The sequence below is a fragment of the Poecilia latipinna genome, unplaced genomic scaffold (genome assembly GCF_001443285.1).
Source record: "Poecilia latipinna isolate Pla-1442-1.1 unplaced genomic scaffold, P_latipinna-1.0 Scaffold356, whole genome shotgun sequence".
Taxonomy (NCBI): domain Eukaryota; kingdom Metazoa; phylum Chordata; class Actinopteri; order Cyprinodontiformes; family Poeciliidae; genus Poecilia; species Poecilia latipinna.
Genome location: NW_015112972.1, coordinates 167831 through 187680, shown reverse-complemented (window position 1 = coordinate 187680; position 19850 = coordinate 167831). Strand labels below are relative to the sequence as shown.

The window sequence follows — 19850 nt, the reverse complement described above, 5'->3', positions numbered from 1 at the left end:
ATATGGATTTAAACCTGGTGGATAAAACATTGAGTAAACGGAACCTGATGGCTCACCCCGCTGACAGTTTTTAAAGACAGGTTATGTAATATGTATACAAAGTTACAATCGGCTTGGGATAAATAAATTTCACAGTAAGCTTAACGTTTTCCATATAGCTTCTGGCGCATGTGGGCGCTAACGTCTAAAGTTAGCTTGGTTGCGCTATGTTACCTCGTTCACTTAATATGTAAAACGTGCGGGGTTTACGGCTGGGCTGCCTTGTAAAATACTGAAACGTCTTTTTATGTCAGCTAAACGTCGCTGAGACACAGGAAATGTTGAGGCCAGTAAAACTGTCATGGCGGGACGTACGAATCCCGGACCCGCTACGGACCGTCGCTGCCGACAGGCGCTGACGTCACGGTTGCCTAGAGACGGAAAACATCTGCGCCTTTTTTTAACGTCCGCCGGAACAACTCTCGCAAAAATAGACGTGAGTAGGAAAATGGTTGAGCAGCGTCAGCGAGGATGAATATAAGCAAAAGAAATTTAAAATGTTATGATTTATGCCGTTTCCTGTTGTGCTTTCAGTAGAATATTGTTTGACTATCTGGAATCCTTGAATGATGAGTTTGAATAAGCATTCATATAAATATAAATGACACTTTAAAGAGAAATCATACTCGTAGATGGACACAAATAAATAAATGGTATGAAGGGATTATTTTGTTGGGCTCGTTTTAGGGAAATATCAGTAATTTTTAGAAAGACAGTGTTCAGTGATCATTTCAGAAACATTATTTTATTCATGTGGTTTAACTGTTAGGATCACCTGACCTCCCATCAAGCCATAAATGCTGTTCAATTTAATTAACAATTAGTTCATGCTCCTGAGAAATGAAGCCAAAGAGAGAATGTTTCTGGCTTTTTAGAGTAATTATTTCCACTGAAAAACACTTTAATCTGATGGTTGAACAGATTAAACCTGTTCTCATCTTTTATATGGAGCTCATGTGTTTATTTAAATGGCAGCAAAATGGTTGTTGAATTAGATGTTGCTTATTTTGTCGATTTAAGGATGTGATTCATTAATTACTGACCTCATCTATTTATCAACAATAAGACATATTTATAGTTTTTATGTAACTCTGTCATAGACAGTCCTGGAAAAACAAAATCATTTGTAATATGTTTCTTTAGGACACCAGTCACATGAAGAAGTGTGATTTGTGCCACTGAACTCCACACAGTCAATGCAGTCAATCTTATTTTCAAACTTATTGATATTTATTGGTACTCCATAAACAAACAACATAGAAAATAGTAAAACTTATAATCCTGACAGTACAGACAACTTTTAGGGGTTTTAAAACCATTAATTGGAATTTATCTTGACAAATTCTTATCATGATAAATGACTATCCCAACTCAAAACCTCTAAAATAGCATGTTTTCTGGATGAACTTTATGCTCACAAGCAAAAGCTGTGGTTGCATCAGTGGTTTTGCTCCCTGCTCAACTATTTCTCTATTTTTTTTAATCAATAAATCATTCTGTTTAAATTGAACCTGTTTAATGTATTTAATCCAGTTTGTTCATTCCACACCAGTTAGAAATAACATCTGGAATCCTCCTTCGTTCCTCCTTCAGGACCTGTGGACACGCTGAGCGCCGATCGGAGCGATGGAGGCCGAGGTGTTCATCCAGGCGGAGGACGCAGACGGCTCCTGGACGCTGCTGTCCCTGCTGGCGTCCGTCGTCATGGTGTTCGGCGGCGCCCTGCCTTACGTCCCGCAGTACCAGGAGATCCAGAGGAGCAGCAACACCGAGGGCTTCTCCACCAGGGTGTGCCTGGTCCTGCTTGTAGCCAACATCCTGCGGATATTCTTCTGGTAGAGAAGAGAAGCTATTAAAACTGACAAAACCCCCGTATGAATCTGCGGCTCAGTTATGATGCGTTTCTGTTGCAGGATAGGGAAGCAGTTCGAGGTGACGCTGCTGCTTCAGAGTGTGGTGATGATTGTCACCATGTTCGCCATGCTGCACCTCTGCTGCTCCGTCCACAGCTCCAACCGGGTCAGCACCAAGCAGCACCGGCTGACAGGTACGACCACAGGAAGACGCTTTGGCACCACAGATCACCTCAAAAACACAAAATATAGATCATTTAAAAACTGCAGATCACTTCTCGGTGTTCTAGGCCTTCTTTTTCCCGGACCAGTCCACTTTTCCCAGTCTGTCCAGGGAGATCAGGGGGCGTTCAATGACTGATGAAAATCTCAGCGTTTTAATTTTTCAGGGGACTAATGGGCACAAATTTAGGAAAGAATCCGTTCAAGAAATGACTGAGTTAAATGGTTTTTGGTAAAAAGGCGACTCAAGAACTGAGTAACATTTCATTTGATATTTAAAATTATGTCATCAGACAAACAAATAATATAAGGTTATGTATATATTCTGGTATTTTAAAGACTAAAATGAAAAATATTTACACAATTGAATAACATAAATTTAAAAACCAAGCTCTAAACAATTTTGAAAATCAATTTATTTCAATATAACACTATAATACCAATATTTACAGGAGTAATATATATATTAGAACAGGGTAAAAATGACTTCTGGTTACAATATAGGGTATTCATTTCATTTCTCCTTAAATGCAACAACAGATTCATCAAAAAGAAAATGACATCAGAATAACAAAGCTGGTGCAGAAACAAGAGGTCTCACTGCAGCAAACTCTACATGTTTCTGAGTCACAGCAGGTGGAGGATCCACAGTAAAAAGCACAGGGTGGTAAATGGAACCATCATGATTAATCAGGTTAATCGACTACTGCAGTTATTGTCAACTAATCTAATAACTGATTGCTAACTGCAGGTTACAGGCTCTAAAAAAGGCAGTTTTCTGACTGCAGATTCGTCTTTGCTACATCATCAACCATATGCTCCAGGAAGGCTTAAAATGTTTCTTTTATTATTTAAAAAACAATTTAAATTATTATCTTTTAATGTGATTCTAATATTGTTGAAAACACCGTAAGTGGTTAAATGAAAAATCAACAGAATGTAATTTTTTTTTATCTGAATAATTGATAAATCAGAAGAATAATCGATTCATAAAATAATCATCAGTTGTAGTAATACAACTCCTAAAGTGCTTTTTCCTCCCAATAAGCATTAAATTGTCTGGTAACATTTTAAAGTGTCTTTGTGAGTTTGCTGCTTTTTGATACGTTGAAAGAAAACAATACTTATTTTCCCAGAATACAATTTCCAATTTTTGTGTAATTTCTGCCCAGTATGTCTTAAAAACTGAGCTGGTTTTCTAATACAGTAATTATCCCTGTTATTTATTTCTAGAGATTTTAGTAATTTTTGTATTGGATGATTTGTGAAATCCTGGAGTTTATTTTTAATCTATTCTTTGAAACCTCAAATCGAAGGAAGACTTTAAATATGTAAAAATCAAAAGTCTTCTTTAAGCAAACAGAATGATTAAAGTGTTTCTGAACTGGGCCAAATGTCTTCTTCCCACAGCTGGCCAGGAGAGGGTGCTGTGTGAACAGCTGACAGTTTTATTTATTCATTATTTTTACACAAATGTTTATAATAGTGATTTTAAAATACACTGCTGTAAACATCCAGGATGTGGAACTTTATTAGTAAAACTGTAACAGAACAAAACAAATGGGATCAGTTTCATGTTGTCTTAATTTCAGTTCAGTTCACAACAAATGTTGTCTTGAGGCACTTTGCAAAAAAAAAAAAAAAATCATTTCAAGTTATCTATTATTTTAACTATTTTAAAAAGTTTTTATCTAAGGAAACCCAGCAGAGCTTTTAGTCGTTGACCAACAGCATTCAGTCCTCCTGAACCAGCAGGGGGCGACAGCAGACAATGGCTTTCGTTGAGTTGTTGACTTTCCAGCCCCATACCGAGCATGCATGTGTCGACAGTGGAGAGGAAAAACTTCTTGTAGCAGGAAGAAACCTCTATCAGAACCGACTGGAGGTTTGAAAAGACGGAGCAGAGTCACAAGACGATGATGTCATGGCTTTGCAGGGTTCTGATTGGTTAACAGGAGGAAAACCTGGGGACGTATTTTAAGGCAACACATCAAACTTTCTGGGTTCCTGTGTGACATCATGGAAACATCAAAGAATCAGGAAGAGAGCTTTAGTTTTACTGGAGCAGACTTTATTTTACAGATGTGAAACTTAGCGAAACAAAACAGGAAATTCATGTCAGGTTTTATCAGATTGTCGCCTACAGGAACAATCTGAATGATGGAAGCTGGTAACACGTGATCGGCTTTATTAAAAACATGAATTAGGTTTTTATGTTTGGTCTGTGGAGAAAGCTGTGATCATATTTAAATCGGTTTGAGAGAGTTTTGCTTCATCTGCAGGGAGCAGAAAAGTTACTCGGCATTGATGCATATTTATGTTAAATCCCACACTGATGCATTTTTCTCTTAGTTTTTTTGTGGTGAGTAGAATAATAAGTCGAGTCTGATCTCTGAAGGTGAAGTTCCATCAATCCTTTATGATAGAAAATATGGAAGAGCAGCAGAAAAGATGCAATATTCTGTCTGCCATCCATCTGGAAATATTTGTCTCATGGTGTTGTGGTCTTTGTTTGTCCCAGGAGAAGGGCGGGGCTGTGTTGTAAATGTGACTGGTCACGATTAAAACATCAACAAATTGGTGCCATTTTGAGTTATTTACAGATTCTGGAAATGATTTTAAGCTTTTCAGTGATAGAAAACATAAAAATCAAAGAAGTTCTTCACTGTGCAATATGTGCAATAATAACATTTTAGGCCTATTTATAATTTAGAAACGTAATGAAAGAAAAATTGACTTGAGTTACTTTGACAGAAAGCCTGATGAGAATAATTATTTAGTTTCAGGTGTTAAGATGCAGTTAATCAGCGCGGGGCCCGGCGCTGCTCATGTCAAATTGCACTCAGCACAGCAGGCCTACATCTGCATGTCTGTGGCATCTGATGTATTTTAATAGTATTCTAAAAACAATAAAAGTGTAGCAACTCGCTCTGAGAAACTGGAAACTGTTTCTGACATGACATGAATTCCTCCGCTTATGAAGATCCTGAATTTGTTTTCTTTCACCGATTCCTTCAGCTTTTCCTTTGAGTGAGCAGCCTTCAGCCGCTCATCTTAGTGTTTTTAAACGCAATCCTTTGGGAAGATAACTGCACTTTGAGCTCATGTCACGGCATTTAAACGCTCGATGCAGTACTGACCACAAGGGGGCGCCTGCAGACCACCAGCTTAATTTACTCCTTACATCTGAATGTAGCTGGTAGAGCGCAGTAGAAGCCGGATGGGGCCGCCTGCGGTCCGGGGGCCGCCTGCGGTCCGGGGGCCACATTAGCCGTTCTGTCTTATCACACAGGGCAGCAGGGGCCGGATGGGGACCGTCTCTGCTCTGGGGGCCGTCTCTGCTCTGGGGGCCGCCTCTGCTCTGGGGGCCGTCTCTGCTCTGGGGGCCGCCTCTGCTCTGGGGGCCGCCTGCGGTCCGGGGGCCACATTAGCTGTCCTGTCTTATCACACAGCGCAGCAGGGGCCGGATGGGGCCGCCTGCGGTCCGGGGGCCACATTAGCTGTCCTGTCTTATCACACAGAGCAGCAAGGGCCGGATGGGGCCGCCTGCGGTCCGGGGGCCACATTAGCTGTCCTGTCTTATCACACAGCGCAGCAGGGGCCGGATGGGGACCGTCTCTGCTCTGGGGGCCGCCTGCGGTCCGGGGGCTGCCTCTGCTCTGGGGGCCACCTGCGGTCTGGGGGCTGCCTGCGGTCCGGGGGCCACATTAGCTGTCCTGTCTTATCACACAGCGCAGCAGGGGCCGGATGGGGCCGGTCGAAAGGCTCGGTGCAGCGAAGCTGAGCAGCTGCTGATGAGGTGGGAACTAAAGACGCTGAAGATGTTTGGACAGAACTACTGGGTCATTTAGCAGAAATTTGCAGGACGTTTGAGCTGAGTAACACCCTGAGTGCCGTCGGGCCCCCGCCTTCTTCACATCTAACAAACTGGCGTCAAACGTTTGTGCAGTTATCATTTTAATGATGTTAATAAAACCTCCACCTTCTTCAGATCAAAAGAATTTGGTTTATCTGCTCCATTTGTGCTACTTTTGCTTTGAAGATATGAGTGAAAGGTCAATAGGTCAACCAGCTCCCTTATATTACCCAACTCTAACAAATTTGGTCAGTGAACATTTTTGCAGCAAAAGTATCAGAGTTGATTGACACCAAACTGAACTTTGTATCACTACGTGAGCTGTAATGGTGCATCGTTATCAATAAATTTAAAGTTCAGCACATTTCCGTTTAAATAAATGAACGTTTTAAGTCGGTTCAATGTGTTTCTCTCTGTCTGCCGATACTAAACCTCAGATATCGAAGGTAAAAACAGTGAAAAAGAAAAGCTCAGTTTTAGTTGGATCTTAAACTGTTTAGCTGCAGCAGAGTGAAGAGCAGATCGACGAGGTCGTGAGATTATCCAGCGTTTTGTGAGGGAGAGGAAGAATCGAGGATCAGCCGTTCTACGGACCGCTCCACCTGCTGGTCCCGGTCCGGATGGGTTTGGGTCCGGTTTAGGGAACGTGATGAGCGAAGTGGCGGATGAATCGGAGACCAAACAGCAAACAGGCTGTTTTTAATTAAAGCTCCTGATAGCTGAACGTTTCATTAGCAAGTCAAATGAAGCAGCAAAACAACGCCTCACAGGGAGTATTTGTTCAGATAATCATTCCACTCGCTGGCGTTCACAGACTCCCAGAAGAGAGCAAAACACTTTTCTAATATAAAGATAAGTTTTATAATTACCTTTCAAATGGGCAAGGTTGTTTTCATGAGTCAGTGTTTGGCCTGCTGGGTGTCTGATAAGGCGCAGGAGGACTGGTGGCCTTTAGGTCTGAACAGAAGCAAAACTCTGCATTTAATGAATTATTTCAGGAGCTGCAGCTGAGCTGTTATGTAACAATGGCTACATGATGAAGCTAACAGGAGGACAACAACAACGCAGCGACAAACTGTGAAAACGTTCAGAGAGCCGGCGGAGCGCCGAAAACTGACGCCGCCAGTGGGCGGAGCCAATAATCTGCAGTCCAGAACGCTGAGAGGCGGGCTGTGATTGGTCAGGTCATGATGTTTTATGCAGAAATGTTGGTGTTTTACTTTAACTAGTCCACCTCCACTGTCTAGTTTTTGAATGAATCTATCCGTCACTGAGGAATTCTGGGTATTTTTATGATTCTTCGCTAAACTCCAAAGACTGAAAATTCCTGGATGGGAATGAAAACGTTCATGGAGGCTGTCTGCAGACAGGGGGCGCTCTCTCTGGCATGCTCCGTTAAAACCATTTTCAAGTAATTAATGTTGGTGGTAAAATCATGCAGGAACACTTTCTAATGAACATTTAACACTGAAAGACTTTTAAATCATCCAAAACAAACAAAACAGAAACAACAGAATGAATTTTGAAGCCTCTGTGAAGAAAACGGTTTAGCTGAGACCAAAACAGCAGACTGAAAACTTTTACCATCCAAAACCCAAAAATTAAAAACCATGCAAATGGAAATTTTTGAGCCTGTTTTAATCTATTCTGCGATTATTTTATTTCTTGCTTATTGCAACAGGCCTGGTTGGTTCCTGAGACCAAAGCAGAACTTTAGTTAGTTTTTTCCTGAACATGCAGCCAGTCGGTGACTGGCGGCTCTGCTTCGCTGCAGCTGATTGGACGAATCAGCTGCAGCGTTATTTTGTAAAGATTGATCAACTTTAAATGTTTAATAGAAATGGCTTTAATAAAACATTTAATGCCAGCTGTAGATAAAAAAGTGTTTTTTGTTTAAAGGCTTCAGTTGCATCAGTTCCTTTGTTGTTTTCACCTTCAGCAAAATATGCATCAGTTTTACATTTTCCATTAAATGACTTTCTAATAAACATGTAAAGTTATTGGTTGTTGTAAGTCCTGCTGGCGGTGTGGAGTTGGTGAAGTGAAGGCAGCCGGTCCTGCAGGTTTGCTGCTCATTATTTCGTCTCTGTGGAAGTGAGAGGAGTTTGGCCTCAGCATCTCCTCTCCTGCTTCTGATCAGCCCTGATCAGAGGAAAACCACGCAGGAAGTTTAAAACGCCGCAGGCTCGCTCATTAGGAGGAAAGCTTGTGCCTGCTGACGGACCCGGCAAACCTCACCTGCAAGGAGAATCGGCTACTGAAAGGTTTTAGCCTGATCAGTGAGGGAGCAATAAACCGCACCGTGTTATTGTTGGTAGAAACTCTTTGTAGTGTCTTCAGTTTTAAGATGGACTTTAAGTTTGAGATGTTAACATTTCAAGTTACAACTGAAATCTGTCATGAGGCAGAAAGTCAGAAAGTTTTCAGAGAGGAAGTGAGGATGGACCAGCAGGGCCCGGTTCTGCTGCTGGACTAATTGGAGAGGTGACTCTGCCCTGGGCGCGCTGCCAGCCGGGAGACTCTCATCCTGCACAGCTTCTCTGATCCGTCTCCAGCTTGTCACACGGTTCTGATGGGTTCTGATCCGGGTCGGTCCCGTTCACACGCAGAACCACCGGGCATCGGTTCTGATCCGGGTCGGTCCCGTTCACACGCAGAACCACCGGGCATCGGTTCTGATCGGTTCTGATCCGAGTCGGTCCGCTCAGATTGCTTTACTCTGCCCCAGAGGGCACTGCTAGCTGAAAGGCTAGCTCTGCTAGCCCTAAAGCACTAACCATAGACGTTAGGTCAGCTAACGCTAATGCGCTACCCCAGCATTAGCCAGCATGGCATTTAGCTGAAGCTAATGCTAAGGCGCTAAATGTAGCCATGTTGTCCACCATGAATCACTGTGAATGCTTCGACATCCAGTGATCTGTTCTATACTTGATATTTGATCAATAAAGTGTCTTGAAGAAAAATTCGGTGAAGAGAAAATTTCACCTTAAAATCAATTTGCTTGTTTTTCACCAGAGGGATCGGTTCTGCTCTGCAGATTTGGACCCATGTTCTGATTAAAGAGTCCATCACCTGAAACTTTAAACATCTAATTAACTCTTTCCATCCTGATCTCTAAATGTGATAAACTGCTCATCATGTCGGGTTGTAAAGTTAAGTGCTCGTTGACATGGAGGCAGTTTTAACAGAAACATGAGGAGTTATTTCAGCAAAAAGCTCCAGACTTAAAGGAATCTAAGAGAAAAAGAAGGTCAATTAAGATTTTATCTGAATAACGAGCTCTAATGAGCCGCTGCTATGCTGATTGTGGTGGACATGCTGGGTGATGTGGGAGCTGCACCCTCAGGAGGCCGAGGAGACTGTGTGTGTGTGTGTGTGTGTGTGTGTGTGTGTGTGTGTGCTTATATGCACCATGATATTTCTGGATCACTTCCCAATGCAAGTCGTGATTCTCTGATGTGTTTAACTAGTTTCTGTTCTCGGTTAGCTTTGAGCAATCAGGTGTAAAACCCAAAGTTTATTTATTGAGATCTTCTTACGCCCTTATCCCAGGGTGTCTCCAGTCCATCCCAGTTTAACCACATGGAGTTGGTGTCAGATTCCCTCCCTAACATTTGGGTGGAACCACATCACTGGATCGTCTGTTTCAGAGGTTTGATTTTCCACATATCTGAACGCCGAGCGGTTTATCTGGTGGTTAGCATGCTGATGCTGATGCTGCAGCGTTGATGTGTGGAAAGGTGATGATGAAGCGTTTTGTGGCTCATCAGCAGCTACATGTTTTATGAACACATTAATCTGTGGACTGATTCAATAAAATGAAGATCAAAGCCCATCAGCAATTGTTTGTGTTTGCTGCTTTATATTAGTTTATTGAATAATTTATACCCAACTCTATTCCCTAAACTGACTTGCCCTGGCCAAGTGATTTGTGTTAAAATATGTAACAACCTTTTAAAGTGCAGAGGATTAATAAATGATTTGACATGCATATTGGCCGTGCAGTTTAACGATGAACAGGTTTGTATTTTCGCTCTGACCTCATCAGCAGGTCATCATGTTGAATCTGATCTGTTTGTCTCGTTGTTTTTGATTTAAACCTGCTTATCTTGTCGGGACGGAAACCCGACACGCCGACGCGTTTGACCCGGCTGACCTGATTCAACATCGCCGACCTTTTGCGCTCATGTTAGCAGAGCTTAGAAAGAGACAAACAGCCGTGGCCCATTCTGATGTCCTGAACCGCACAAGGAGAAGTCAGGCTGCAGCGAACCATTATTATAGTAGCCAACTATTCTATTGATTATCAGTTATTTCTATCAATTATTCTGGTGATTAATCAGGTTCTGTCGAAACTACTCGAGCTTTGGGTGAACATATTTGGCAAAGTGAACATAAGTGATGCCTGTTGGCAGCAACGGGCGGGTTTGATGAACTCATCGGGTTTTTTCTGTCCAGCTGCTCCAACATGGCGGACGCGCTGCTGGGAAGCTAACTGCGCTGAGCTTCTTAGGTTAAAATGTTTCCACACTTTTAACCGTTTTTGTAATTTCCTGGCACTTGTTCTCTACATCTGCCTCCAGAGCTAAAAGTAGCACTTAGCTTAGCATGCATTGCTAACAGCGTAGCAGGCGTTGGGGGAAGTGAGAGCGTTGCTATGCAACACGACCTTCCGGCCCAGACCTCGGAGCGTTTAGTTTAACTCTGTTTATTACAGGATATTCTGGCTTTGAAGCAGATCACTTTCCTGAATCGAAGTCGTTTCAGGCCCGACCAGAATCACCGTTTCTGATGGGATCTTTCTCTGCGCTCCTGCGTGTTTCAGGAAGTGAGCAGCCGTCTGCTGAAGCTTCACCTCTGACCTCACAGCAGACGTTCACCTTTCCTGCTCCCCTGCGCCGCTTCTCTCTGTCCGGTCCGTTTTCTCCGCTGCAGTCTGTGTCATGACTGAATGTGGCCCAGCGTCGGAGCCGAGAACCTGAGCGACTGATTTGTTCCCCCGCTGTAGTTTGGATCATTGGAGTCTTTTGTGGTGATTTCCAGCTTTTCTTAAAAGTAAAATTTTCTTTTTGATTCTTGAGTTTTTGTTTAGTCAGTTCACCTCCATCTTCTTTTCAGGAACATCTTGCCTCAATGTAATGAAGCTTATAACTATCTGACTTCATTCGTTTGATCTGGGATTTGCTTTTTGAACAAATGACTGCAAAATTAAACAAGTTTTATATCAGAGGTGAAATGCGGCTCAGCGATCCTGGTTCAGTGTGAACCGCGGTGCTAAGGTCAAAGAAAAGAGATGCTACACAATTACGACTGTTACAGGATGTTACTGAAGTTTATACAGGCTGAACTTTATTTCTTTACCATCAAATCATCGGCTGTGTTGTGATGCTCTGGGTCCTTCGGGTCAAACTGACTGCAAAGATGCTGATTAAGGTTTTAATCTTTTTTATTTTGCGTCTGGTGAAAAATGAGAACCAGATAATTTGACTGTTTCTAATCTCAGCAAAATTATCTTTAAATGGGGAAAAACTGTAATGAAATGCTTGTTGGTGGTGAGGATGAGACGCGGTGGACCCAGGCTGTGGTGAAATTGATGGTTTTAATGAAGATGAACACAAAATCCAGGCAGTGAGGCCAGGAGCTCAGACTGGTAGCAACTGGAGAACAATACGCAAAACAAACAGGCAGCGTAGACGAGACACGCCGTCCAACACAACAAGGACCCGACAGGGAGCAGGCGACTCGGATCGGCGGCATTAAATACACCGGGAGGTAGTCAGGAAAGACGGTCAGACGGTCGAGGGAAAGACGCAACAACACAGAGACTCGATAATCTAGAAACATCCACAAAACCAAATCCTCACAGAAATCACTGAAAGTATTTAAGACCACAATATGAATTCAACCATAACATAACTCAGGTCTTTTCTTTTGGAAAAACGATTTACCCAGAAGACGAGGCAACACTTTCTCTGAACATCAAACTTTCCGTTTGCTGCAGATGAACAAACCTACAGCTGCAGACAAAAACCAGGCTGCTCACGTCAAATGATGAAACATTTGCAGATTAAATGGAAGATTTAAAGCTCACAGAGTAAAGGAGGGACTGATTGATTCTGTCTTAATGAACCGGCGAGAAACACAAACCTGACAGTGTGTGAAGAAAAAGTAATAAAAGTAAGCGCCAAATAAAAACAGCCTGCCTGAGAACCCGCCAGCAACTAAAGACTTGATTCAGAATGATTCAGAATCATTTTGGTTTTTGTTCTTAATGATTTCCAGACCAACAGCAGGATTTCTGTTGGCGCCCCACAGTGGTCAATTATTATCTGAATCAATCTGTAAGTAAAGCTAACTGCTCTGCTATGAAAGGTAATTAGACATGTTGACCTGTTTGAATCTTCATCAGCACAAAGTGTCTGCATGGTGTAGCATGAGATGAAGGAAAGTTCTGATTAGATCATTTGTTCTGTATTTACACTCGTTTAGTTTCGGGGGTTTAGGCCAGAAATGCTCGTTTAGTGGTGCAGTTCAGGGTTTTTGATTGCTCCGACAAACGGTGGTTGGGAAACCGGATCTACATGGCACTAATATTCCTTGTATTGGCTCTGCTGGCCTTTAGTTGATGGTTAATTGACAGGAAAGTGGGTAATGAGAGACGGGGGAAGGAATGCAGCAGAGGTCATCAGGCCGGGAATCAAACCTGCGACAGCCTCCATATGTGGGTTGTTCCTGGCCTGTGGGGGCGCTGCACCAAGAACCACTGAAGGAAACGACACAAAAACCTCTGAAGACGCTGAGAGCAACTTCCTTCTTCACCAGATGGAAACAAGATGGAGGCGTCAGATTTTAGCGGTTGGAGGATTTCTCTTTAGTCTAAAGACCAGGAGCCATTTCTGCTGCTAGCGCTAGGCTAGCACGTTAGCTTTGGTTGGACTTTCCCAGAATGCCCTGCACTGTAGTCCACTTCCTGGTTTTGGAGCGGTCTGCGGTCCGCTTGGTGTTCAAACCGAACCCGAGTTCACTTCAACTGAACCCAGACCAATATTTGAAGGACCAGAGGTCAGAGGTCAATCAGTGTTCACACCTCAACAACCAAACCGATGTTTACAGACAAACGGACTGGAGTCGGGTTAAAGTGGACTGGAGTTGGATTGAAGCGGAAATAACCAGACGGGTGGGAACGATGCAGCCTGCGACTCAGACTGATTTGAAGAAAGTTTTTTAGTTTTAGAGAAACGTGACGCACTGATCAGGTTCTACTGGATGAAACCAGTTCCTGTTTTTCTTTGAGTTCTGATTACAGATCCTGGTTTTGGTTCAGACAGATTTTCTTTCTAAGGACTGTAACACCTAAACTTTGCCTTCGTTACGGTTAATTGGCCATAAAATAAAAGATGAATGTGCTGCAGGTTCAGACAGAGGCAGCATCAAACAAAGTGCTGCTGATGCTTTTAACAAAGTGGGAGTTTTCAGTATTGATGTTTTTAATGAATGAGGAAGAAAGAATCCTTTCGGTTCCACTATTTGACCTTTCCATTGGTCCACAGATCACTGAGCAGCTTTGATTACTGGCCCATTGATCGGAGCATCAGTAATTAAATGGTATGGGAGTCTTTTCCCTTAATGTATGCAAATAAATTAGCAGCTGATCAACTCGACGCTGAATCGGGCTTTAGATGTGAATTTAACGTAGAGTCCAAGAAGAAGAACGTCAGTAGAAATGATGAAGTTTCTTTGACATGAAGCCTCGTCTTGCAGGAGTTATTCTGCAGATTGAATTTCTAGAAAACCAACTTTGACACAAGCAGTGTAAATATATCGAAGGGTCCCAGCAGAGCTGTGGCAGGAAGTTGGTCTGCAGCAGAGTTTCTGAATCTCTCCTTCTCATTTATCTCGGTGCTGCAGGCGACAGCCGCTGGCTCTCAGCGACAAACCTGGACGGAAGCGCAGCAGCAAGGATGAATTTTACAGGTGGAGCCGGTGATGGAGGATGTTGGAGTCTGACTGGATGCTGGTGGTGTTAGTGAACCTGAAGCAAATGTGGAGCGACGGCTTTATGGTGTTAGGATTCACAAACCGGATCAGTCATTCTGCATGTTTACTGAACTCTGAGCAGAAGCAGCTGCTTCACATGCAGAGTAAAGACAAAGAGCTCTCCCTCTGTCTTTATGAAGTGGGGATTATTGCTAAGTTCATAAATAATGTAACAGAAATCCATCACACAGATGTTTTTATTTTGGGTTGTTGATTCCAGAGGAGCTAATTAATGAATCTTCGTTTTATTCTCAAGGCTGGAGTGAATAATTCACCCACCGACCCGGAAGCTCAGTGGGATTCAGCAGCAGGCCAGAGCTGACCAGCACCGCTGCTGCAGCCGCTGCTGCTGCAGCACCACTCCTGTGGCACATTGCTGCTCAGATCCTGTTGGTCAGAATCGCTGCATATTAGTTATTTATGCACCTTTTTCTGAACGTGGTGCATAAATCACCTTTTTTCATTATTTTATTTATTGAAAAATTGTCTAATGGGGTTAAATCAAGAAAAGCACCGTTTTGAATAGAAAATATTATATAAATATTTTGAAATGTTTTCAGTGAAAGCCCTCTGATATTTGTAGTTTGCAGTCAAATCTCACTACAAATTACACCAACCATGCATGAACATTGCAGATGTTGCGTTATGTTTTAACGTTTACTCCACTTATTCTTACTGCAAATAAATTTACTGCAATTTTAGGCTGAAATATGAGGAATGTGTTTCACTGGACCTTTAAGTCTTTAAAGGAAATGATCACCAGGTCAAACCGTTCCTGCTTAGCTGGAGCTGAAATACAGACACATTTGAACAGACCGTCGCTCCTCTGACATTTGATCCGTAAGCCGGACGTTCAGCTCCACTAACTTCTGCAGAACACGAAGCATTAAGTCCATGAACCTGCAGGTTTCCTCTCGGTGTGACGCATGAGGCTGCAGGCGGACGTGTCCAAACCGAGGAGACCGAGTCTGCTGCAGAGCCTGTGACTACAGAGCTGCTCTGTAATTTCTCTGTTCGTTTACAGCAGAGAAGATGAAGGCAAGGGGACCGGTCCGAACTCGGCTCAGTACACCAGAGGCGGTTTAAATGCTAAAATGATCTGAACAGAAATGTGTTTTATTGGTGGTTTGGGGTATTTTGTACATTTTAACTCGTTTTCTTCAGTTGATACTCTGATGATGAACAGAAATGTTATTTTTAATCCTCTTATGCATCGTTCAGTGATCGTATTTTAATTGTCCTGCCATTAACTTTTTCTTTAAATGTGACTCAGATTCCTCCATTTATTTGCTAATTGAATATTTAAAGTTGGAGATTTTTCTGCTCTGAAAAAACTAATTAAAGGAACAAGGAGTTAGAAAGTGACTCAGTTTTAAGAGACCGTTATCTGTCCTTTATTAACTGAAACATGATGTGTTTATTAACTGAAACAATGTTTATTAACTGAAACATGATGCGTCATGTAGGAACAAGAGTAACACAGGAGGTGATTTGAACAGTGATGGATATGAAACATATCTGTTGTTTTTTTACTTCCTGAAATGAGGGATCTGGTTTACAAGATGAGGCGTTTAAGTGTCGGAGGGGAAATGACTAAAGCAGCAGCAGATCGTTAACATGAGAAACTTTCTTCTTATAATGAGATAGAACTCGTTTAACAGAGAAAGTTTCTTAATTTCTTGCAGATTAAGTGTTTTATGATTGCTGAACTTCATTTTCTCACTCAAAGCATCTGGCAAGGTGTTTCCATTTCACTGTTTCGACCTTTCCTGTTTAAATGGGAACATTTTGGATTTAATGAGGAACTTCACGACTTTAATGAGATCCTGCTTCTGTATTTATTACCAAACTCTGGCAAAACAAAACGGTTACAACGAGTTTTAGTTGCTCTAATAAACTGAAAGGTTTCACAGGAGAGAAGATTGTTGTTTCTGCAGCCCCAGTTGGCCCAGTATAAACCAGTTCAGGCCACAGCTGCTGGCTGTTAGCTGTGAGCTGTTAGCTGCTGGCTGTTAGCTGTGAGCTGTTAGCTGCTGGCTGTTAGCTGCTGGCTGTTAGCTGCTAGCTGGCTGTTAGCTGTTAGCTGGCTTTAAAGGCCTGCCGTTTCATCCAGGCGTCACTTCAGATCTTGTGTCTGCAGACAGAGAAGTGATCATGAAATGGACAGACTACAAAAAGCAACTTTAACACATCATGAAACGCAGCTGAGGCGTTTCCTACTCAAAGCGACGGTTGAGTCAACAGATCTCGACTCGCCAGGCTGTCATTGCCGGTCTCCATCGGTCCGCGCCGCTCGCCCTGATGAGTAGCTCTCCCTCCCTCCCTCCCTCTTTCCATTTCTAGTCGTCTCATCCTTCTTTCCTGCGGCTTGTTAGGCCTAATAGTGCTGACTTCAGGTCTAGACGTTTCCACTTCTCAAATGCAGAAGCCATTCCAGCTCCAGTCCCATTAAGTTTCCCTGAACTAACTTTGTGTGCAGGTGTTGAGTTCCTCCAGGCTGTTTGGTAATTGAATTGTTTGATTTTAAATGAGGTCCATGCAAACCGCCTCGCTGCCGTCTGGGTAATGATGCACCTCAGACGGATTCTGTTGGAGAAGAACCTGAGAATGACGGATTGGATCGACGGAAAGTGGTTGATGTGGAGGCAGGAAGTTTCGGCAGCGATACTTTACATGAATGATGCAAAGCTTTCTCCTCCATTATTGTCCTCCAGCAATTGAATTATGCAGGTAAACATGCGAGGCGGCGAGAGAGAGCGCAGATCAGCTGGACTGAAGTGGAACAAGAGGAGTGTGTGTGTGTGTGTGTGTGTGCGTGCGCGCTGATCAGCTTTACAAATGGAGGGCAGAGTGGGCTGAGGCTGAACTGAGAGATGAAAATGTGACTCAGAAAGTTTTGTGCTCTGGTTTGAAACGGCTCCTGTCTGCAGCTGCTGCTGTCAGCAGTTCATACTTCACCACTTCACCTCAGAGCTGCACAGAACAATCACTTTTTATCTGCCTGGGGAATGAAAGGCACAGACACACACACACTCTCTGCTGGCTGCACTGACAGTTCTGATTAGAGTTTCAAGTAAAGAGTCATCAGCAGAGAGGACGGGTTGGTAGAGTCTACAGTCAGTAAAGTGTGTGTGTGTGTTGCTCTTGTCAGCTGCAGGCGGCGTGTCTTTAGCAGGTAATAAATCCATTAATCACCTGGCTGTTGGCTGTAAACATGCGGTGCCATGCAGGACGTCTCGCTGCGCGGCTCCATGTGAAACGCGGCTGAAGTGTGTGTGTGTGTGTATGTGTGTGTGTGTGTATGTGTTTGCATCTGTTTCTGAGTGAAAATCATGTTGAAACCTTGAAGCTGTGAGATTATTGATGAAGCAGAAATAAAATGTTTTTGGTTGTTGGTCACAGAACACCGACCTGCGCTAGCTAACCGCTAGCTAACCATTAGCTAACCGCTAGCATCACTAACCTGAAGCACAGGCTGCACTGGACATTTTTGTTGTGGTCATTTTGACCAAAGCGTCAAACATAAACCCAGTCAATCCCAGCCAATAATGGCATATGTAATCTCATTCAATTTCCAGCTGAAGATTAGTGGCTTCAGCTGACTGAGCAGCTCTTTGGTTGCTTAGCAACAACCTGCTGGCGCAGCAGCAGTTTCAGTTTTCTCCATCGTGCCTCAAAGCTGCTTTTAAAACAAACAAAAAATGGTGCTGAGTGGAAAGTGAGAACAGCCGGAAAGGAAAATGGATAAAACAGGAAAAGTCTTGTCAACATTTTGGAAATATTTCACTAGTTAATGATTATCTCTCAGATGTTGGTCGGTCCCTAATCTGACAGTTTTTGTAGTTATTTAGTGAAAAATCATGAAATGTCCATAATTTCTTCACCGAGTTCAGTATTCATGCAGATAAAAACTGCATAGAAGCGTCTAGTTCAAGAGAAATATCAACATTTCTGCATAAACAACAAACTTGACCAAACGGTGCGTTCTGTTAACGCAGCAGCTGCATGTGGAGCAGGCCGCTGCTCTTCAGCATTTACCGCCACGCTTCAGCCGCCTCGCTAACTAATGAGCTCTTATTTAGCCATCAGCCCCGTTTGCTGCTGTCAGCTGAGTTTCAGCTCAGATGTTCAGACTTCGCTGCTCCGTTGATGAAACGGCTGATGGATCAGAGAAATGTTGCTGTGGAAGGAAGAGGGATAAATTGACAGCCTGGTCTGTCCAGAGGCCAGAAAGCTGCTGCAGAGCAGAAAGATTTTCACAACTTTTCACTCTTCAATGCATTTAAACTATACTGCTCAAAAAAAATAAAGGGAACATTTCACTTTAATTTTGTGTGTGGCTCCAAATCCAGGCCTCCATTGGTTAATAAATTTGATTTCCATTGATGATTTTTGTGTGATTTTGTTGTCAGCACATTCAACTTTGTACAGAACAAAGTATTCAATGAGAATATTTCATTCATTCAGATCTAGGATGTGTTATTTGAGTGTTCCCTTTATTTTTTTGAGCAGTGTATTTATATACAATATTTTTAAGAACATGAGGTTTACAGGTTTTAATGTGTTTATACAAAAAAGGAGTTCAGTTCAAGGATTTACATGGATTTATTGCATTCAGAATTTAATGCAATTAATCACTTTTTTTTTTACATCCACTGGAACCTTTATATTTTGTTTCTAGTACGCCTGTAAATCAGACGCACCGCTTCATCCGCTAACAAAGGCCGTTTCTCAATATGCGTTCTTGTCTGTACTTGTGTTCTCGCGTCCTCGTGAAACGTCATCGACAGCGGCCCAAGTACTGTTCCAATTCAAAGTACACATCCAGGCAAGAACGCTCAAAGTACCCGGATGTGTTCTTGCTCCGCCCATTTTATCGAGGATGCATCAATGCATCCTTCTGCGGACTTGAGGCAGCAAGATATCCCACAATGCAATGCGCCACCAGCAGCGGTAAATATAGAAGGTCAGTACAGAAATGTATTGCATTTTTACCACCATTAATTGCCACGAAAACTCATTTAAATTTCTTTTTAGGCGAGAAAGTAGACCTTATAGCTTCGTCTATCCACTCAGTTCATCCAGAATATTCTTACTTTAATAATTGCTACGGAGTTTTTCGGAGTAGCATAGCTCCGCTAACAGACCGGAGGAGCTGCCAGTTTAACGGGCGGTTGGAACGTGTTTTCCCCGCTAACCGCAGCCTGTTTTCAACAAGTGACTGTTGTTTTCCGCTGCTTGTTATCTGTTCTATTTTTTATATTTATTTAGTTACAAAAATTATGTTTCTCTTTCTATGCTGGTATCTTACTAGAGTATACTTGATTATGATAACAAAGTAAACATAAGTTTGTTAATAAGTGTTTAGCAGTTATTATAAAATAATCATCCAGTTGTGTGACAGGAACTCTGGCCAGATGCAGGTTGGTAAAACATTAAATATTAAATAATTGTTTTAACTTTCCCTGTTTATGAATCCCTGGCAAACCTGGGGAATAAGGAAGAAATCAGTTAACTGCATGACAGGCTGGCCATCATGTATTATGATTTGTCATTTGAGATAAATATTTTATAAGCAAATAATCTGATGAAGGTGGCAAACAAGACTCAAGCTTCACTGGTAACAGAAGTCTGAAAAAGTAATTTGAGGTAATAAATTGTTTTCTATCAAGCTTTTTTCAATCAGTAATATAAAACTTAATTCCTTTATTTTGAAGGTCTTTCTACTTAGAAATTACTTTTCCTTAATTATGTATATTTGATATATGCTAATATTTGTCCCAATTATAAAATTGTCCAGTCCTAATTGTTAAATTGTTCAAATTTGCGGAAGTTGACTGACG

General features: G+C 42.4%; 1 protein-coding gene across 2 annotated transcripts in view; it reads left to right on the top strand.

Moving 5' to 3' along the window:
• Window positions 1–19850, top strand: part of LOC106949656 (PQ-loop repeat-containing protein 1) — a 40970-nt gene that overhangs the window by 2404 nt on the left and 18716 nt on the right. For both annotated transcript variants that reach the window (XM_015036060.1, XM_015036061.1), the window contains exons 2-3: window positions 1633–1874; window positions 1953–2086. In XM_015036060.1, coding sequence (XP_014891546.1) covers window positions 1666–1874; window positions 1953–2086 — 343 coding nt within the window. In that variant the 5' untranslated portion in view covers window positions 1633–1665. The remainder of the gene's footprint in view (window positions 1–1632; window positions 1875–1952; window positions 2087–19850) is intronic.